Consider the following 22,718-nt stretch of genomic DNA (forward strand, 5'->3'; position numbering starts at 1 on the left):
CTTTTCACAATGACACATCCAACAGTGCGGGTCATATCCGTCCCTCATCGGGGCTATCCTCACAGGGGGATAGTGCCACCTATGCAACAACTTCAGGGCCTGGTGCCTGTATTGGAGTGATGCGGTGGAGTGATGGGCCCGCCTGCACATTTGAGCCCACAGTGTGTCCTCGATATCTCTGCCCAGGACCTGTCCCCATTTGGTTTTTGATCCCTCTGGATTGCCTGGAGAATTTGTTTGTATAACCTAGCTATCAGCCCTCTGGACCCCCTTTGCGCAATCAGGAATCTTTCAAAACTTGAAAGCTGTCAGCTCCCTCCTAAGATTTCCCCCCCACCTTTCCTCGGACAGGGCCCCCTTTAGTTGTATTAAACGAAAAGGGGACAATTTACTCAAACCCAAGGCCTCCTCCAGTCCCTCCAAAGATATGAAAGTATCTCCTTCCCATAGTTGTCACGCCCTGCTAAGCCCAGCCTCGTACCAAGATTGAAACGCCGATGGTTCCTCGATCACATCGCTGAGCGGGGTTACCCAGATGCAGCTCAACGTTGACGGCCATGTTGTGAGCCACCTATCATCCCCTCTCTCCTTCCAGACGGACCACATACCCTCCAGGACCGGATGGTACAAAACTCTGTTGGGGATGCAGGCTCTGGGGACCCATAACCATTTGTCTAGTGTAACTAGGGCCAATACCTTGTTATCCATTGCCACCCATTGCTTCCGTGACCCCGGATTGAAGTGGTCCCCCAAGACTCGTAGCTGGGTCGGTTTGTAGTATGTTGCCAAATCTGGGATTGCCACTCCCCCCTCCTCCTTTGGCCGAGTTAACGTCCCATAGGCGATCCTCTGCTTCTTCCCCGGCCATAGATACCGCAGCATGATTCGCTTCACTTCAGACAAGAAGGGCCCAGGCACCGGCAGCATTTGAAACAAGAATAGGAATTTGGTGAGAACCACCATCTTTATGGAATTTAGCCGCACCATCCAAGACAGCCTCAGCCCCACCTACCTCTCCATGTCCCATTTCACAGCTGACCAAAGGGGCGGGAAGTTACCGGGAAAGAGATCTCTAGGGTGTCGTGTCACCTGAACCCCTAGGTAACGGAACCTTTCCCTTTGCACCCTAAACGGCAGCCCAGCGATGCACTCCCTTTATTCCTCTGACAGCCCCCCAGTGGCGAAGACCACTGATTTCTTCAGGTTTACCTTGAAGCCTGACAATTTCCCATATTGCTCCAGACTCTCCAATAGATGAGGGACTGATCGAGATGGCCTGGTGATATAGAGTAAGACATCATCTGCAAAAAGGCTTATCTTACAGTGTACCTCGCCCACCATAACCACTCTGATCCCTCCATTGTCCCTGACTGACGCCGCCCACGGCTCCATCACCAACGCATAGATCAGCGGGGATACAGGACACCCCTGGCATGTACCCCGCCACAGTGGGAAGGACCCTGATTCATTACTGTTAACCGCAAACCTAGCAGTGAGTTCCGAGTACAGGGGCGATATCCAGCCCATCCATCTTCGGCCAATTCCCTGAGACTTGAGAACCCCCCCCCCATGAACACCCAGCTCACCTGGTCAAACGCCTTCTCAGCGTCCAGGGACAACAGGAGCGCCCCTTCCTCCTATACCACCCGCAAGCTCATGGCATGGAGAGCGCATACTGTCCGCTCCCCGCCTATTTAACACAAACCCTACCTGGTCCAGATGGATCATTCCGGGGATGCACATTTCCAGACACGTCGCCATGATTCTAGCAAAAATCTTGGCATCCACATTAAGGAGTTAAATAGGCCTATACGAGGCACAATCCGCTAGGTCTTTCCCTGGTTTTGGTATGACAGTTCTCAGGGCCTGGAGAAATGTTGATGGTATTGTATCCCGTCCCACTATTCGGTTAAACAGCTTAGCCAGAGGCCCCGCCAACAAAGTTTTATACTGCTTATAGAAGTCAACTGTGAAGCCGCCCCCTCCTGGAACCTTCCCTACCTTCAACCGCTTGATGGCCTCCAGCACCTCCTCCCCAGTTATCTCCCCTTCCAAAGTATCCCTCTCTCCCCGTGAGCTTGGGGGGTTTTTTCTCGGATAGGTACTGCCGTATATCCTCCACCGATTCCTTCCACCAGTTTGGCATACAACTCCTCGTAATAGTCAGCGAAGCATCCGCTATATTCTCCCCCCCCCCCCCTTCTGGGCCCGTCCCCCTTTGTCCCAAACTCCCTCTAGCCTTCTCTCCACTCTACAACCTCTGACCTATTTGCCAGGAGGGTCCCCACCATATGCCCCCTCTTGTAGTGTCTCTGGCATGTGTATCTCATCTTCTTAACAACCTCCCCAATTAGGGCTGTGTGAAGTTCTTGTCTCTTGTCCCTCATATCACTCAGTAGAGCCTCCCTGTCTCTGCCACGTTGATTCAACTGCAAGTTCCTCTTGAAGCCTACTTTCGATCAGTCCCCTTTCCCGCTTCTTACAGGCTCTTTCTGCAATGAGTAGACCCCAGAAGGTGGCCTTGTCCGCCTCCTACACAATTGCCATAGCTGTCTCCCTGTTGTCATTAGTTTCAAAATATGCCTGTATCTCCGCCCTGAGAAAGTCCCTGAACACCTGGTCCCTCAACACCATTACATCTCCACCTATAATTCTTCGAGACCTCCGGCAAACACCAATTCACCACCATAAGTTTGTGGTCTGACCACGTAATTGCTTCCACCCTTGGTATCCCAACCTCATCCTCCTGCTCCCTCGGTTTCAGCAGTAAATCAATCCTAGTGTAAGACTGGTGTGGGGGGAGAATAGTGTATAGCCCCCGGGCCCTGGCCACGATCTACACCACACATCCACCCAGAAGTGATCCTGCAGAAGATCTCTCAGGGCAAGATTGTCTCTCGTCACCCCTCTTGTCCCATGTCCCTTCGCTGACCACCAGTCTAGCCTTGTGTCCAATATGAGGTTGAAATCCCCAACCAGGAACATCGCTCCCTCCGTCCATCACCCGGAACACCTGACATAGAAACCCCATCTACCCCACGTTGGGTGCGTAGAGAGTGGCAATTGTGATCAGTGTTCCCTCATACATTCCTTTTATACCCAGAAACCTCCCCCCGAAACCCCTCTTAGTCTCGATCTCCATCAAACGGAATGACTTGGCAAGCAGTATACCCACCCCTTCCTTCTTGGATGTTCTACGAGAGGTCCAGAAATTACCACCTATCCCTTTGCCCTTTATTGGTGATTCTGCCCCTTGTCGATAGTGCGTTTCTTGTAAAAAGAGGAACAACATTTTCTGCTTGCGGAACATGTTGCTAGTCAGGGAATGTTTGTTTTGAGAGTTCAACCCCTTTAAGTTGAGCGTACCTACCGCCCCCTCAACCATTCTCCCTCATCACCCGTCTCCCTATACACCTCTTGTGTCCAACAAGGCTCAAGGCCTCGCCAACCAAAAGATTCCATAGCATGCGCTCCCCCCACCTCTCTTTTCCCTCCACCCTCTCCAGCCTTCCCGCCCCCCCATTCCCTATATCGAGGCGTCCAACCCCAACTCCCAGTCACACTGGGCATGGTTATCGAACCACCTGGGACTCGTCCCCTTCCGTGGACAACATGCTGGGCAGTTCTTCCACTCTAACCACACAGACCCATTCAGGGCGGATTTTGACCCCATCAGTTCCAAACTAAACCCCAAACCAACTCCAGGTCCCCGCACCCCATCAACTGTATGCCCTCCACTCGCAGAGCACTCTTCATGTTTATCAACTTAGATCCCAAACAAACTGTGCAACTGAGCACCCTCCCATCAACTAGAAGTGACCAAACCGTGATCACCCCCCCTATTCTACACTCCAGGTGTGGCCAAGGTGCTACATACATATAGGGTGTACATGTTCAGAATGATTGTGCGCTGACCCTCCTCAGGTGTCCTCATTCCGCGGAGGAGGAGTGTTCAGCTTCTGAAATTTTCGCCCTGCGCTTGCCTCTCACTGATTCCGGGCCTCTGGTGCTCCAAGTGGGATCCAGTCCTTGTCCACCAAGTCCAGAAGCAGGACCCTCCCGGCAGCCCACCAAGTCTTCTGTGACCTTTTGTATGTCCTCTTCTGCCACCAGGTGATGCCTCTCCCCCTCCCCATTCGAAAACCAGTGAGAAGGTGTAACCCCAGCAGTATTTCACCCGCCTCTCCTGCAACCACCTGGTGAGGACTCCACATTTCTTTTGCCTCAACAACGTGTGGGCCGAGAGGTCCTGAAAAATGGCCACCTTCGAATCGCCATAGTTTATTTCTCTCAGATGTTTGGCTTTCTCGAGGATCCGCACCTTAATAGTGCATGCGTGCTAGGACCGACCATGGGCCCCAGCCTCCTCCACCTGCTCGATGCACTCTGTCTATGATGACCCTTTCTCCTTCCCCTGCGCCCAAGACCAACCTTATTATGTCCTGCACCTTGTGCTCCAAGCCTGCCAGGGTCTCACCCTCCACCTCCAACAGCCCAAAGATCCTGAGACTGTTCCGTCTCTCACGATTTTCAATATCATCCACCTTGAGGCATAGCTCCTTTTCCTTCCTTTCCATTTCCATTAAGCGGACCTCCATCTGGGTTTCCAAGAGCCCTGTGGATGCTTGATTAGCCTCAACCCCATCCATTCTGTCCTCAAGCGTGGTCACCTTAGCCGTTCAGTCTGCCAGCTTCGCCCCCATGTGCGTACTCATCCCTCTGATCTCCTCCAAGATGGTCTGTATGTCCGTCTTTATGGAGCCCAATTCAGCCGGGTGGGAGGGTGCACCTCCAGCTTCCATCGTGGTATCTTCGGTGTGTAACTGAAATTTCACCAGGGTCTCCTTCCAGCTCATAGGGTTTCCACTTCCCTCCTCTTATGCTCTTGAGGGCTCACAACTTTGGTTCCACCCGTCCTCAGGTACCCTTCTACATGCTGGATCTCTCTGTGTGGTCGGCCCATCCCTGGATGCTTCCACTTCCCCTGGCTACACACCTAGTTATTCGGGGAGGGGGCGGAAGCCCCGATGTCTCCAGGACTGAGCTGCAGTGTGCAGGCGCAATGTTGCAAGTATCTTACTTCAGGTATTCCGAGTTCAGCAAAGGAGGTCCCCGCCCCTTGTTCCCACTGAAGTTCCTCCAGTCTGTTTCTCCCCTGATATTAGAGGGTGTCCATGGGGTGCGGGGTGGCTGCTCGCTGACTGCCAGGGTCCTTTTGTCCCGCTCCTCAGCACAATCGCCCGCAGCTGCTAACTCTTCTAAGAGGTGTCATACCCCTCTGCCCAGATCTAGGTTGCGACCAATCACTGTGATCGTCTCTGTGTGGGTCCCAAGCCCCTTTCCACCACAGTTCATCTGCGACGTTGTCCCCCTCTTTGGCGCAGCTGCCTATTGCTGGCAGACCCCCGGGGCTGCCACAGAGCACCCTCCATTCCTTATCTGTCAATTATGGCCACCCACTTTGTCCCTCTCCGTGCGGGCACTAGACCTCTTTCCCAGAGCCCAATTTTGTGGGATTTGCCCATACGTCAGCAAGTCCAATGTTAGTAAGCATAGTTTGCACATGCATAAACCACGGCAGCGATCTGCCTCCAACCATGGAAAGCAACTCTTCTAGCCCTTCCCTATATGGTGCAAGAGCCTCAGAGTTGCAAATCCTCAGCCAGTACAACACGGACGAGAGCAAAATTATGTATTTAACCTGGACTCGCCCTACTTCAGAGGCAGCTGGTGCAGAGGGTGCATTCATGGACAAGCCCAATAGTCTTTTAAAGAATGTATTCTCAGGCACTTGAACAGACACAGAGTCAGCCCATCTCCACAACTCGGCTCCATAGGAGATTGCTGGGATCACTTGGATTGAATATATTTTAGGGGTATCAAAATTACCTCCCCCCTCAGACAGGAGACCATACTAGGAACAAGGTCACATTGACGTGTGCCCATCACAGCACTCCTCGCAGTCTGGGATGACCATTTTTAATTTGTGAGAAAAGGTCAGACCTATGTAAATAAAAGAATCCACCAAATCCAGTAGGTGATCATTTAAATAAAATGGGTTACTAAGCAAGCATAGCGCCCACAGGGCCACAAACCATTGTGTTCGTTTTTGACTGATTGATACGAAGGCCTTTTGCAGCAGGTAGTTACAAAGGAGTGTGGGAGCCCATCTACTGAGACCGAACATGGGTCAAATACCCCGTTGTATGGAATTTCTTCTACTCAGGAGGGTCTACAACCACGTTTTAGCTCACTGCACCCTTCACAGATGAGCAATACCATCTGCAGATCATTGTTTGTCCCACCCACAAGGGCAGCTCAGCACCGAAATGCTACGCAAATCTCCTCTAAACAAGATTACCATCAGCAAACCCACTAGAAAGTTTCCGCGAAATGTTTGCTATCTTGTTAAAAAGCAACAAAGTGAACAAACTCTGAAATGCGCAATGGTCAAGATTAATCCTGTCAAAGGGGGAAGTTAAAGGGTGATTGCTTTAAGGGAAAGATTTCCTGAACTTTTATGATTGTGTTGCAGAACTACCATGACCAAGAGCCATTGGGGCAAATACCATAAGGGAGAGCTGAAGTAAAAGTCGTAGTGGTCCTGCAGAGGTCTATGGAAAAAGCCTTGCACTTTCGAAAGTCTTCGACGTCAGTGAAAGGTTTGAACCTGACTGAGGGAGACCTGGAATATGAAAGAAGTTAGGGGAAGGGAACCCCTAACAAATGTGAATACACCTTGGAGAAGGGAACCCCTGCAAGTGCTGTGATTGCGAGGTCTGACCCTGACTGAGGGAGATCTAAGTTTAATCAGGTACTTTTTGTTGAGAGGTCCAAGCTCGACTGAGGGAGACCTACGTAAACTATTGCTGCCTTGAGAGGTCCGAGCCCAACAGAAGGAGACCTATGTGAACTTTTGTTGAACTGTGAAAGAACTTTTGGTGAACTGGAATAAGTGACTTTAACGTGGAAGGCCAAGCGGGCCTCGATCCACGTTTTGAACTGCCTTTTTTTGATAACCTGTGCCAGAGTGTGGCATGCTGTCTACGGGGGCCGCCTTGCTGTGTGCTGTCCAACAAGGGGAGGAGAGCTGACTCAGCCACCTTGATCATTTATGTTATAACATTGACATTCCTTTGCGTATAACAGATAGGGCAGGCATTCGTTTTTTTTTTGTATAGGCCATTTTGATTTGACTTAGACTGACTAGGACTCTGTTTTCTTTATTATTTGATGGTAGAGACTACTCCCATCATAGCTATGGGGCCAGTTAGGGTTTTCTCCAACCCCATTCATTCTTTAATAAAGGTTTTTGAACTTGCATCTATTGTCTTGTCATCTGTAGTGTTGATACCACGAGTTATAAATTAAATCCAAACCTCATATATTGGCATTGTATATGAGGCGAGGGACATTTAATTTAGTATTCAGCCATCACTCCATGTCTTTTTGACCCAAATACTGAGACGTCAAAGTCCCTATATGTTTGACAGGTTGCTAAATTCCTGATCCAGTCACATTCAAAGATCTTTTTTTGTTGTTGCTATATCTGGATTGGTCACCAACATCTCGATACTTACAGCAGCATCCGCCATCTCATTATATAGTAGTGTACACCACTTGCTAGGGAATCCAGTTGAATTTGAGAGCAAAAATTATGCTACTGTGCCCAATACATTGGGTGCATTAAGGCCCAGCAAGCACTTCCGCAAGAGCGCACACATTTTCCACAACACCTGCGAATGCAGGGATAATGAGCCCAACTCAAAACGTATCATAGGGAGCGGGGTACAATTAGGTAGTTGTAACACTTGCCTCCAATATTTGGACTCTATTTTGTCCCAATATTGTCGATTTCGTGGACATCCAGCCTAAACTCCACATAGGAGTATTTGCACTAACTTCATTTGATAGAAAGAGAGTATATGCTTAAATGAAAATTTACCAAACCTAGCAACAGGAATCTTGGTCTGTGAGGTCAAGGCTTGTAGTTTGCATTGCAATTCCCAATTCTCTACTTTCGAAGTGATGGAGTTCGTGAAGATGAAACCTAGATATTTGTATTGTTCCACCACTCTGAGTGCCTTTCCCTGAATTGTCCAAGCATAGCTCTTTTTTCCTGCGCTTGAAGGTGTTCTGACACACTAAAACTTGTGATTTAGTTGGATTTATATTTAAATGGTTGGCTATAGTATACTGATCCAGCTTGTCTGACATTTGTTGTAAACCATGTGGCGTTTGAGACATCAGTACTAAATCATCTGCATACAGTAGATATCTGGTTTTGTTGTTACCCAATTTTGGGGGGTCACAGCAGATGTTAGTAAAAATGTCTCCCATGTCATATATGAATAAGTTAAATAAACCTGAAGCCAACGGACACCCCTGTTTCAGTCCTCTCATAGTCGCGATGGATGTGGAGAGTATGCCCTCAAAAGTTAGACGTACCTGCATTGTTGTCTTCGAATGCAGTAGCATCACAAGAGTTAATATAGAATTTGGGCAATTATGCCTTTTAAGTTTCTTGTGGAGTGGTGCGCTCACAATAGAGTCGAACGCTGCCCGAAAATCAATGAACGCTAAATAAAGCGGCTGTCCGCGGACAGCGTATTGCATTTTAATCAAATTTAAGCATAATACGTTTGGGATTGTCCCTAACCCAGATACAATGCCAGATTGGTAACTGTCTCTCACTTGTTCTTGCATGGTCCATGAATTGAATTTCTTTAAAAGCAATCTGCCAAAGACTTTCCCCGATACATCAAGAAGGGAAATCGGATGATAGCTACTAGGAACTTGCTGATCACCCTTTGCGAATATTGGAACAGTGATGGAGTGAGTCCATGTTTTTGGAAGGGCTTGAGCTGCATTAATTGCTGAAAATATGGTGTATAGTATTGAAGCCCACAACTCAGGGTGCAGCTTTAAGGTAAAATTTGAGAGGCCTTCTGGGCCAGCTGCTTTGGAATTGTATGCTGTTTTAATTAATGATAAAATGTCTTCATAATCAAAGTCAAGATGACAATGGCCATCCAAGTTAGAGGTGTCAAAACTTTTGCCACCCTGGGGAACTGACTATAGGTCAGAGGAATGCGGTTTCCAAGATTGTTCGGTGACCGCGTTTGATTGAAACGCCGTTTGCGAGGACCCAGTAGCACAGTTAATTATGATCCACATTTTTGCCGTGTTCTTTGTTGCCAGGGTACTCAACATAACAGCGCCATCATTTTGATACAGCTTTGCACAATGACCTTTTAACCAGTTAGCATACTTCATTTTGATTTTTCTTACAAGTAAGACCCTGGTGTCCGGAGGCTGCTTAAACGCTTGCGTCAATTCAGCATGCTGCTCAGCTTTCCTTAATTTTATCACCAAATCAAAACTATGCCGATGTTTATATTTTAATTGCATGTTTGATCTTGGGTTCTGGAACAGTTGCATTGTATTACTGTATTGCAAACACATATTACTCACATCAATGGGGATTTGTTGATGCAAATTTACCAAATATTGATTAAATTGGTGTAGAGCATCCTCCGACCATCAGAGTCTATTGAGCCCCGGTTTCACAAATAAACACCCTGCTCGCTGACCAATATCATCAACTTTTTTTAGATCTCTCTGCCACCATTTCATTGCTAAGATATTGTGGTCACTCTGATTAGCATCAAGGATCACACAACTCTTAACCACAGGCAACAAGGTATCACTCACATAAATATAATCAATGATTGATTCCATTTCCCATTATGCCAGGTTGCCCTTGGGGGCGTATCTTCATTAAATAAACCATTTAACATATGTAGATGACGAAATTTTGTGAAAATATTCCATCTATATGCTCTTCCCCCAATTGGTATGTTTTTCTTGCTGAGGGGACTAATGTTCAAGTCTCCAGCCAGTATTAAGTGGGAGACTGAATTATCTAGAGCAACCAGGTCAAGTAATGTTGTTATATCATCAAAGAACACATTATCACCTATAGCAGCCGAATTCCAATATATATTAAGGACAGCATACCCAATTCCATCAGCCATTATCTTTACCAGGAGCATGTGATTATTTGGACAGGCCCATAGTTCAGATGATGCTCCGTTTCGAATTTTTATAGCTGTCAGTAGACCAGAAGATGGTCTACCAAAAAATGGTCTATATGCAGGATTGAGATGATTATCAAAACCCTTCCACACTGGAGGATCTATGAGCCAGGTCTCTTGTAAAAGAATTAAGTCAGCCATTCCGATCTGATTTGGGTCATTGTTGAGAAGGTGAGTGAAACCTCTAGTATTCCAGCTCAATAAAGAAACCAGATCCTGCATGTGCACATGATCTAGTTAGTTGTTCCTGGGAACATTTGCACTGGCATGTGTTGACCTTTGTCATTGCCCCATTTCTTCCTGATTTGATACTCCCCCTATTTATTTCGTTAGATGTACTTGGGAGTTATCAGAGGATGCAGCTGTTATATGCATGTCTGCTATTAGATCGAAGCCCAGATTATATAAAAGTACTTTTGTTGACCAAATGAGATTTTGCACCACCCGAGAGTTCAACCACAATCTCACGACATTGAGGTTCTCGTTCCTCATGAACTCCACATACTCAATGTCAGCGGAGTTGATGTCCTCTAGTTGCACTACTTCGGAGAATATGGCCATAACAGATCTTCTTTTAAGGTCATATTGCTTAGATGGTGCTGGTCTACAAGCCAAGACTAAGGAATAAGGTGCCGGTCTTTTTTTCCCCTCTGACTTTGAGATGGGCGCATCAGATGGGCACATCAGAAAGACCACATTACAGGACACAGCAACATTGCACCCCTTAATGCTTTTCTTAATGCTTAATGCTTTTCTGTGTCCTTTTGTGATTACCTCCAACAAAAGACCAGGCGGAATTGAAGAGTTTCGGAAAGGAAACTCCTGATTTGGTGGAGCCGCAAAGCATCCAGTATTTGGAAATGCGCCATGTTTTACTGTTGGCGCCAAACGCTCCACTGAAGCAAAAAAGCCTCATCCGTGATGTGCGTGATGGAGAAATAACGAACAGAACTATCATTTCTATGTGCATAACGTCCATTCATTCCCTTTGCAGGTGGCAAAGCTGCAGAAAGAGCTGGCAAAGCAGTACTACCACTACCGTAACGAGTCTGATGCCCGCAAGCTCCTCATCTCGGATATGAACGAGATGAAATTTCAACATGAAGATGCCAAACGCTCCCGATCTCAAGGTAAGGACAACAACATTTGCATCTGCTTGTTATCAAATGCGCCTTTTCTTTATATTCATGGATCATGGTGTTCTCATTTTGTTGACAGTGTGTGTGCCGCAGGGCAAATGATCAACACAATTAGGGAAGACCTATGTCCCACAGGTGAGACTGAGAGGGATACATGTTGATTCCACACAGCTGACAATAATATCAAGTATTAAAAGGGCAGAGAAGCAGTTGACCACTGGCAAGGCGTACAGTTAACTGGACACACAAAATAGGTTTCACAGCCCGAAGGGAATGAGGTCATTTTACTGTGCGATACAACTTTGAAATATGATTTATTTTATAATGGCTGTATCTCGGCCAAATGAGCTTAAGCCTACGTGGATTTTCCAATCCGAGAGACATGAGAATAGTGGGCTCTCAGTGCTGTAACGGCCTGCTTGCCCAGTGCAACAGCTTTCTATGTGGGCTAGAGTGTCCCCAGCCAGGGCGGAACACGGGACCCGCCATTATCGTTGTTCGCCCCCTACCAAAACCGCTTGGGTGCAAAAGGCTGTTTTTGAGCGAAAGAAAAGGCTTGTGTAGAGAGCATGAGCAGTTTCTTGCTCCCCGCCCCAAAAAAAACCTACAAACATGGCAGCCATGGAAATGATGAATGGAGTCCCCATACTTCCTTCTCCCTTTTCACACCAAAGTCCGTGACAGTGAAGTGGGAGATGGCTGAGGAGCGGGTAACCACAGGTAAGTGAGGAAGGGAAATCTAGTCTTCAACATTGAAGTCTGCAGGAGCTGTGGACCCCACATACCGCCATGGATGTAAGGCCTACAAAAATATATTCACCTGTGCCATTCGCAACGCTCTCAAGCAAAAGGGGATTTGGAGAAAATAACAAACACTAGATGATCACGTCTCGTCTCAGGAGCCCTGCAGAAGGGAAGAGGAAAGATATAACAGGTAATGGAACATTCTCTTCTTTCTCTTACCCTGATCACCTACTCTCCCTTCCAAAGAACCATCACAGTGACCTGGGTTTACACATAGATCATGTCTAGAAGTCGGGACTTGGAACCACACTTTCTCCCTATGCATCTGTCCTTGGGAGCCAAACGAGTCTCTCCTTTTTTATTCCTTTTAAGAAATCTCCCAAGTAGTTCTGGGGCGAAACCTCCTTGGCCGACTGCTCAACTATTTACACAGACATTGGGGCTCATTACAAGTCAGCCGGTCCGGAAAGAACAGTGGTGGTAAATCTGCCACCACCGTTCTTTCCGGACCGGCTGATCTCGAGTTCTGCAGGCCAGAGGTGTCACTCCTGCCAGGTCTGACCTGGTGGGTTTAACACCACCTGCCTGCAGGCGGACGTGGAAACACCAGCACCATTACAGCATGGTGCTGGTGTTTCCACTTCCCCATTCCCATGGAGTCCTATTGGACTCCATGGGAATGGGGACTCCATGGGAATGAGGATTTACCGAATTCCGCCTCCGGAATTACCGGGTTACCGGGGTTGTAATGCTCCAGTGATTCCGTGAATCACAGAGGCGGAATGGTAATACGAGTCCGGCGGTAACCTTCTGGTTTTTCCGACTCGGTTACCACCGGACTCTTAATGAGGCCCATTGTTTTTATATATAACTCGTGGTACTTTGGCTCAGTCTGTCTTTGTGGCACTAATTTATTTGTGTTTGGCTTTCTAAAATTCCTAAATGATCCACACTTGGGAAGTATGGTCTCCACACAGTCAGAGTCAGTACCCTGTCTGTGCTCCTCTTTCACCTGCCGGAGATTCTCTGGCAGGATGCAATTAGTGGCACTTGGTAACGGAGCATGGGTAGCAGAGACACCATAGATTGAGGAGCAAGTCTTGAAAGGTTCACGGGCATGTGCGGTTGAGTAGCATCTCAATTCAGAGCTTGGCGAGCATTGAGTACCTCTCAGACTGGAGAGCAATGGCCCCCCGGCCCCCAGGGGCCGTGCAACCAGTCTGATGCATGCCGGGGAAAAGCATCTCTCTATTTAAAATACTTGCAACAGGCAGTTCCCTCCTCCCGCGATCACGCTATGCAAATCATCAAACGCCACACGTTTGCTTAACCATGGCAACATTTTAATCGAGCTTCAAGTAAATATGCTTTTTTTTTTAATGAAAAAGCTGAATGAATTGTTTACTCAGTTTCCTTTTTTTCTTGCACGTGGCTCGAGTGGAGCCTGGAGCCTCTTACCGTGGGCCTTGTGGTGCTGCCCCTTTAAGGGATCAGCACGTGGCGGAGTGACGTTGCACTCCGCTGCGTGCCCTATAAATAAAAGGGGTGTGCCCGGCCACGTCAGTGCGACCGGGGAGCCCGAGCCTGAAGCACGTCTCCGCTGTGAATCTCTGATGCCGGGGGGCCGGGGACTCACGGAATATCGCTGGGGGGGTCAGGGGCTCCCCCACAACAGTGGCGATTAGGCCAAAGACGAGCATGGACCCGGCGGTGATTTAAATATACAATTTTTCACACGAACAAGGGAAGGAATCCTCTCATCCCACGCTTGGGGGGAGGGTGCGGCCCACGCGGCGGCGGCCATTTTGTCCCTCATATCGCGGATGTTTCACAGCGCTCCAGACGGGCCCTTGAATGCCATCCAAGCACAATTTTTGGACACATGAGTAGCTGACTGCTATTCCTACATGGACATACCTGGAAGTTCCATATTTATGAAATTTTGAGGTGTAAATCACTGAGTGAAGTTGAGGCACTGGGGGGAGACTGGTTATTTTGAGACATCTACCCTAGGCCTCCCTGGCTCAATTTTTCGACACTCCTTAGTGGACTGGCAGGCTTGGTGATTTGCCACTGGACAACTACCCTCACTGGAATTTCTGGTGGGTACTGTGAGCAATGGGGCCGCACTGGTGGAGAGTTTTGAAGATCAAGGAGGCCTGCAAGGCTGTGGTCCTGGTGTGGAAGGTGGAAGATCAAGGTGACTGTGAGGAGAAGAAGCAAGCTGGGTGAGTTGCGGCCCCTATGCAATCCAGGAGGGGTGCTTGTGTGCTTGATCCATGAGTGATCCAGTGAACCAGGACGGGGGGCAGGCAGCTGCACAAGAGCAAGGAGTGCCCTCACCTCCACCTCCAGCAATGGCCCAGATGAGGGCCCAGGCGGCCCTTCCACCCATACCCACGTTTGATGTGTCTGGCCCCCCATCCAGCCTGGGGCAAAGGTGTAGGCGATGGGTTGATCGCCTTGACATGTACTTTCGGGCATCAATGGAAACCAGTGATGACAGCAAGCTGGCCACGTTATTGTATGCTGCAGGACCGTCTGTGCATGAGATTTGTGACTCCCTCCAGCCAGCAAATGGTACCTATGCCGTAGCAAAGACCGCCCTGCACCATTATTTCCTTCCCCTGGCCAATGCGGATTACGAGCGGTTCGTCATACTATCCACTCGACAGAAAGAAAATGAAACTCTGGACACCTTGTATGGCCGTCTCAGGAGGCTGTCAGTGGCATGCGCATGGGACAACCCCGACGACATGGTCAGAAACCAGCTCATCCAAGGGTGTTCCTCAGGAAAACTAAGGAGACAGGTGCTGAGAGAACCAGGGATTACCCTTCCTTGCTTCTTGGAGCTGGCCCGCTGACAGGAGATATCCGAGGTACGTGCATCAAGGATGGAAGCGGGCTCCCGCACGGCCAAATCAGAGGTCGTCTGTGGGGTGTGACAGCAGGGTGCCCGGAGACTGGCTGGAAACTTCCATGACAGGGGTGGAAAGCTGGGAGAGGCATGTCATAAGTGTGGGTACGATCTGCCCCACCCTGGTGAATGCCCAGCAGCAGGAACACCATGGGGGCGGTGTGGCCTGACAGACCACTTCGCACGGCTTCCCTGCCGGTGATCATGCCCAGGGGCCCGGTGCGGTCTGGGTTCTTCAGACAGTCTCGCCCTCCCAATGTCGCCCAGGTAGACCAAGGGGAGGAAGGCACCCAACCTGACAAAGAGGAGGAGGAAGAGGGAAAACTTCTTCTTTGTGTCAAGTATTGACGCCCTCCAGTCCAAGGGCCGAAGACAGCCGAGGTGCATCGTGGCAGTCAATGACTCTCTTGTGTCGGTGCTGGTGGACACGGGGGCATCGGTCAATGTCATGGCCCATGAACATTATGATGCCATTCCCTGCCCCCCCAAAGTATCAACCCTGAAGGCTCGCATTTTCACGTTTGGGGGTTCACATCCCATTCCCCTGGACTGTGCATTTGTGGCTCAAGTGGGGCATGGAAGCTCGAAAATCAAAGCACGATTCTACATGACGCCCGTCAGCACCAACACCTTACTAAGCTGCGTGGCGGCTGAAGCCCTCGGACTGGTGAGCTTTGCGTACTCCGTATATGTGGAGGACATACAAACTTTGCTAGAGAAATATGTAGGACTGTTCCAAGGGATTGGACACATTGCTGGTGACCCTGTGATGCTGCACATCGATGAGTCTGTGCAGCCCATTGCCCTCAAGCACCGCAGGGTGCCATTCCACCTGAGGGAGTTGATGGACAAGGAGTTGGAAAATTTGGTAAACCTCGACATCGTCGAGAAGGTGGAAGGTCCGACACCCTGGGTGTCCCCAATTGCGGTTGCCAAGAAACCCAAACAAACCGATTCAGTAAGAATCTGTGTGGACATGAGGCTCCCCAATAAGGCAATCAGGTGGGAGCGCCATCTCACACCAACGATTGATGATATTATTGTAGAGCTGCAAGGGGCTCGCTTCTTTTAGAAGCTTGATCTCAGGGCTGGATATCACCAAGTCCTCTTGCATCCAGAGTCGAGATACATTACAACATTTACGACTCACTGGGGTCCATACCGGTACATGCGACTCAGCTTCGGAGTATACTCCGTGGCTGAGGTCTTTCAAAACATTATCAGAGGTGCACTGGCGGACCTAGAGGGCGTGCTGAACATCAGCGACGACATCCTGGTGTTCGCCAGGTCGGAGGTGGACCACCTGTAGAGACTTGCCAAGGCATTTGAGAGACTTCAATCCTTGGGCCTGATGCTCCACTGCAATAAATGTGAGTTCCTGAGAACGAACATCAAGTTCTTTGGATTCATGTTCAATGAGGGAGGGGTGTCTCCAGACCCCAGGAAAGTAAAAGACATCAGGGACGCGAGACCTCCCGAGAATGTGTCAGAAATTCGAAGTTTCCTGGGCATGGTCACTTATTGTGGCTGCTTTATCAAAAATCTGGCGTCCAGGTCCGAGCCTTTACGGGCCCTCACGAAGAAAGAGACAGTGTGGCAGTGGGGACCGTTGGAGCAGGCTGCATTCGAGGACATTTAAAGCGCCCTCACAGAGGAAGACACGATGGCCTTCTTCGACCCTGCTCTCCAGTCTGAGATCATTTTGGACGCCAGCCCGTTTGGCCTGGGAGCAGTATTAACACAGGTGGGGCCAGACTCTTGCTTTCACCCCGTGGCATATGCCAGCAAGGCTCTGTCCGAGATGGAGCAGCGGTACTCTCAGATAGAGCGAGAGGCGATGGCTGTTCTCTCAGGGTGCAGGCATTTCCTGCTGTACATACTGGGGAGGCCGGTGATCGTTGTGACACACCATAAGCCCCTGCTGCCAATCCTATCCGGCTCCTCCTCAAAACCACCAGCGAGGATCGAGAGGTGGATGCTGGCTCTTCTCGAATATGGGGTCTCGCTGGTTTATTGGCCTGGCGTCAACAATGCCGCCGACTACCTCTCTCGCCATCTAGGGGGTGAGACTGATGCCGGCGCAGAGGAGGCCAATGATCACATACAGCTGGTGGTTAAGGTGGCCACCCCAAATGCCCTGCCACTCGAAGAACTGGAGGTGGCTGCTGCGAATGACGAGTGCTTCTGCATCCTCAGAGCGGCACTCCAACAAGGGTCGTGGAAGAGTGTACTGGAGTCGCTTGCAGGGCGCACGCAGGGGGCGAAGATGGTGCTCGGGCAGCTGTGGAGGGTGCAAGAAGAACTGTCGTTCTCAGAGAAAGGACTGTTGAGAGGGGATCGGATTGTGGTCCCGCAGGCCGAAGTCCAAGAGGTGATTGGCCTAACCCATCAAGGTCATCAGGGCGCCGCGAGGACCAAAGCCCGACTGTGCCTCAAGGTGTGGTTCCCCGAACTAGAGCGACGGGTGGACGAATATGTAGCCTCATGTGTGTGGTGCCAGGCAGCCTCGCCCACCCAGAGGGAACCCGCCATCGAAGCCATGCCCCGCGACACACGTTCCTGCGAGGTTGTCCACGCTGACTTTGGGTCCATGTTGCAAGGAACTCACTTCCTGGTGGTGGTGGTGGTGGTGGATGAGTACTTTAGATACCCGGAGGCCTTCAAACACGTGGTGGTGGCAGTGGAGAAGGTGTTTGCTGCTCATGGCCTGCCCACAATACTCTGCTCTGACGATGGGGCTCCCTTCCAAGGTGAGCGGTTTGTGGCCCTGATGGAAGACTATGGGGTGCAACATAGAAGGGTCATCCCGCTGTGGCCGAGGGCCAATGGAGAGGCCGAAAGGTTGATGCGCACATTGAACAAAGTCTTCCGTATTGCACAAGGTCAAGGACAGTGCTTGGAGAGGGCCCTCTATCAGTTGTTGCGGGTCTACCGGACAACCCAGCACACCTCGACGGGGGTAGCCCCGCTGGAAGCCCTGTTCAAGCGGTGCCTGAGAGGGCTGCTGCCGGAGGTTGGTGAAAAGGAGCCGGGAGTCATCGATGACCAACGGGTGGAGCAGGAGCGGCGGCTACGGATTGAGCAGGAGAATGTAAGGAGAGGTCTCCGACCTCAACAACTTGTGCCCGGGGACGAGGTGCTAATAAGAAACAGGCACCCCCACGGTAATCTTTCGTTAACATACGAACCGGAGCCGCTGGACGTGATAGCAGTTAAGGGGTCAATGGTGACTGCCTCGGACAGCCGGGCTTTGGTCACAAGGAAAGTCAGTTTCTTCAAGAAGCTGGGGGTGCCCAGAACTGAGGCACCCCTGGATCAGGATGTTGTGGACATACCCGATGAGGGTGGGGGTTCCGAACCCCTCCCTTGGTCTCCTGTGAGCACACCGGCTGACAGTGGGACTCCCAACCCCGAGGCGAGCAGGAGGTATCCCCTGAGGACAGGGCGAGGGAAACCTGTTTGTTTCAGTGACTATGGCCTCATTACGACCCTGGCGCTCCCGTAATGAAGGGTGCCGGTATAGGACCGGCACCCTTTATTACGGGAGCGCCTATTACGAGGTTCCCTTTGTGGGACTCGGAACAGATGTCTGGTAAAATCTGACATCCTTTCCGGGTCCCGCGAGGGGAACAAGGAGCTAATAACGGGCCGTTATTTACGTGCCCGTTATTAGCTCCCTCCCTTATGGGGGCTCAAATGGGAATGGGGAATGGTTCCTTCAAGGAGGAATAACTGGGTCCTCCAATGTTGGAATGAGCTGGTTATTCCTCATTGAAGGAACCCGGTATTGGAGCCCGGTATGGAGGCAGACATGGCGCTAATAGTACCCTGGCTACCTCCATACTCGTAATGAGGCCCTATGTCTTGGAGCCATGATGGTGTCCAACCCCGGACGGGTCAGCCCAGCGTGGGGTGGGAGGGCCCGGGGGTGGCTGTGAATAAAGGGGCTCATTGGGGACTTGTGTGTTGCTTTAAGGGTGTTAGTGTGTTTTGGGGGTTAACCGTAGTTCTGCCAAGTTGAATCTGTTATTTGTTGTTCTCATGAAAAAGGAGGAGTGTGGTGCTGCCCCTTTAAGGGATCAGCATGCGGAAGAGAGAAGTTGCACTCCGCCGCATGCCCTATAAATAAAAGGGGTGTTCCCGGCCGTGTCAGTCCGACTGGGGAGCCCGAGCCTGAAGCACGTCTCCGCTTTGAGTCTCTGATGCCTGGGGGCCGGGGGCTCACGGAATATCGCTGGGGGGGTCAGAGATTCCCCCACAACAGGCCTTATTGCCCCAGGTCTGGTACCAACTTCACACTCTTCCTCCACAACTGTGAGTAGAGCATACGAAACACAAGTCTTACTCCTTGAACTGATCTCGATTAGAAGCAGTTACAAGACCCTTGTGAGGGTTGTCATTTGCCCTTGCAGGTTACATCATTAGCCTTCCTTGTTGCCATCCCGTCATCTTCCTCCTTCTCGGAATGGGAAACCACACACGCACGTGCCCCCTCAGGCATCCCCCACCCCCGCACACACGCAGGTACAACCAACTCCCACCCCCAAGCCCCCCGGTTCTCCCATGCAGACTACCTGGCGCTCTTTCTGGCCCGGGTTGGAAAAGGAGAGGGAAGAAGTGAGTGGTAGAGGGTGAGAGGCAGTGAGGGTATTAGCACAGGAAGGGTTCGGGGATCCGGGGTTCTATTAGTTTTCCATCATGGCATTTTTATAACTATATATGTTTTTACTTGTGCTAATGGGTTTGAAACCTAGAAGAGATGCGAAACATAGCCTGATTCTTTTACATGCACAATAAAGGTCAAGGCCTTCAATTAAAGCCACGAATGACCCAATTGTACTGACAATGATCATTGTGTGTGACTTAAGTCATATGAAAGCAAAATAATTGCAATTGGGCGTGTGTATGCTGCGTAATCGAGGATCCACGCTCGACAATAGTTACATATGCCAAGAAATGTCTGCATGTCCTTCACTGTTTTTGGTATGATAATGTGTCGAATGGCCGCTGCTCTGTCTGGTAGTATTCTTTTTCCATCTTTAGATATATGCTGACCAAGATACAAAACGTCAGCAAGGCAGTATTGTAACTTTCCTTTGTCCACCTTGTATCCTTTGGCAGCCAATACGTTAAGCAGTGTTATCGAGTCTTCTCTACACTCTTCTTCTGTTTTGCTGCAGACGAGTAAATCGTCTACGTACTGTATAATGGTGCTCCCTACATCTATGTTGCCAATGTCTTCTCGTAGTACTCTGTTAAAAATGCTTGGGCTCTCGCAATACCCCTGTGGGAGTCTGCGATGTTCATATCTGTTGTTTCCTAATGTAAAAGCTGTAAGGTACTGCGACTCTGGTGCGAGTGGCACAGAGAAAAAGGCATTTTTCAGATCAATGACAGTGAAGCAAGTTGCCTCTTTTGGTATACTGCACAATATTGATGACGGGTTAGGCACTAAAGGGAACTCTTTTTGGATGATGTCATTGAGTGGGCGGCGTTCCTGGACCATTCTCCACGCCCCTCCTTTTGCTTTCTTAATCGGAAAAATTGCTGTGTTGCATGGGGAAGTTGATGGCACTAAAATACCTTGGCTTAGGAGTGCATTCACTGTTTCTCTAATACCTTCATCTGCTTCTTTGTATATTGGGTATTGTTTCACTCTGGGTGGGAGGGCACCCGGTTTCAGTTTAATTTTTATGGGAGATACCTCATGCAACAATCCCACATCGTGTGGTATTGTAGTCCAAATTTCAGGTGCTACCCTGGCCATGTCTTCTTCAAATATTGTCAGTGGGGCCTTTATGTTAGCCATGAGTGGGTTGTGTATCTCTCTCTATTGAATCATAATGTCACATGGTATGCTTATTTCCATTATTATTTCTCCATACCCTTCGGAATCAGTAAACAATTCTTTATCAGTTATATCTTTTAGCATTATGTTTGGCTCTATACATAGCACACTTCTCCACTCGCGTCCTTGTGTGTCCATGCCTATGACCACAATGCGTTTGTTGGAAACTTGAACTGCCTCAATATCATAATTGTACCTGGCACTACATCTGTTGGTCTGATTGGGTGGAACATGAAATCGGATGGTATTCTCCACTCTTTTTGTGTTATTTCAGGCACTACTCGGGCTAATACCTGTATTCCAGAGACGAACATGTCCATGTCAATGGGAATTCCTCTTACTGCAACTTCCTTTGTAATTGTACTTATTATCAAGAGTGCCCGTACGGGGCATACCCCTAGCGTTGAACACACTATTCCTCTTTCAGTAAAAGCTATGGTCATGTTTAACTTACTGAGTAAGTCTCGTCCCATCAAATTGATTGGCGCGTCTTCGTAAGACAATAAGGGTGCACGCACTGTTTTTCCCCCCCACTGTTACATCAAGATCTTTTGTATAAGGAACTTTTAAAATAGCCCCAGAGAACCCCTGCGTTTTCCAAATTTCTCCCCGAGAGCTGAAGCCGTCCTTCTGTGAGGCATGATTTTTCTGCTCCAGAGTCTACCATAAAGATAAACTGCTTGTTTCCTATCTCTGCCGCCACTAGTGGTTCCTCATTTGCACTCTGTGTGGTGGATAGGACTGGACACGCAAGTGCTCCCTGTGGGCTGTCCTAGTCTTGGTATCTTTGCTGACCTGGCATTGAAAAAACGTTATCACCCACGACCGTTACGCCGCGAAATGGTGCAGGGGCACCGTTTGCGGCCGGTGCAAAAGGGTTATTGTTTATGTTCCCAACTGGGTTTTGTCTCGCCATGGGCCGTAGTGCGTTTTGCTGCTGTAGCTGCTGCTGCTGCTGCTGCTGCTGTTGCTGCTGTTGTGGGGCTGGCTGTCTCTGTTGCATTTGGGGGTCATAGCAGTATTGATCCTGTTGTCCCTCCCTCCCCATTGGAGCTCCACAAGGGCTACCTGGGTGTGGGCAGCCCCACCCCTGTTCATTGTTCATGGGCTGTTGTTGCTGTTGAAAATACCCTGATGGTCGCATTCTACAATCTCATGAATAATGTCCCCATCTTCCACAATTCCAACACGACCCCTCCCCTTGGTCCTTGCCCACCATACCCTCTGTTTCCCATTCCTCTGTATCCTCCCCTTTGCCCGCGGTACCCACCTCTTCCTTGGGCCGGCCTGTTCTGCCACTGTGATCCTTGGCATGGCTGTTCCTATCCGTTCCACTGTCCTTGGTCCTCTCCAACCCACTGCGCTGCTATCCCAACGGGCCTTCCTTCCGCGTTTTCCTCTCCTTCGTTTCCTCTGTCTGCTGTTGCACTGGCAGTAATGGCAGTGACCTTCACTAATTTCGTCTGTACTAATTTTGCTTCGTCAGCTAGCCTCTTTTGCGTGACCTCCTTTTCCTTCTCTTTGATCCTCCTCCAGTGGTGTACAATTATGCTCTGAATTTCAGGCCACCCTTTGGCTTCGATCCCAGCTATTTTGTCCAAGGCCTTCTGCACCTCTTTCGGCAACCCCTTTTTAATGATAAAATAGAATAAAGCTGTTGATTGATTCCATGCCGTACCAGTTTCGCTTCTCCATAAATCTTGCACTCGCAAAATGAATTGCGCAGGATCCTCGTTCTCCTCCATCGTGCACTGCATCACTGCATGTAAATCTGGAACGTCTGGAAATGCACGCCGCAATGCATCCCACACTTGTGCTCGAACATTGTTAAATGGTGATCCATCGTGTAGGTCACAGCTCATCGTTACTCCCGGGAACCTTGCCCTTTCCCAGATTGTGTCTGCTTGGTCCCCGATTGCTGAAACTAATAGACTTTTTACATCACCTATAGCTAACGGCACACCTGCCGTGTT

The 22,718-nt window shown here is 49.6% G+C and overlaps 1 protein-coding gene across 4 annotated transcripts in view; it reads left to right on the top strand.

Moving 5' to 3' along the window:
• TSNAXIP1 (translin associated factor X interacting protein 1) overlaps positions 1–22,718 on the top strand; it is a 1,023,806-nt gene that overhangs the window by 628,069 nt on the left and 373,019 nt on the right. For all 4 annotated transcript variants that reach the window (XM_069655260.1, XM_069655269.1, XM_069655286.1 and 1 more), the window contains one exon: positions 11,092–11,227. In XM_069655260.1, the coding sequence (XP_069511361.1) occupies positions 11,092–11,227 (136 nt within the window). The remainder of the gene's footprint in view (positions 1–11,091; positions 11,228–22,718) is intronic.

The sequence above is a fragment of the Ambystoma mexicanum genome, chromosome 1p (assembly GCF_040938575.1).
Source record: "Ambystoma mexicanum isolate Mex_15411 chromosome 1p, UKY_AmexF1_1, whole genome shotgun sequence".
NCBI classification, from domain to species: Eukaryota; Metazoa; Chordata; class Amphibia; order Caudata; family Ambystomatidae; genus Ambystoma; species Ambystoma mexicanum.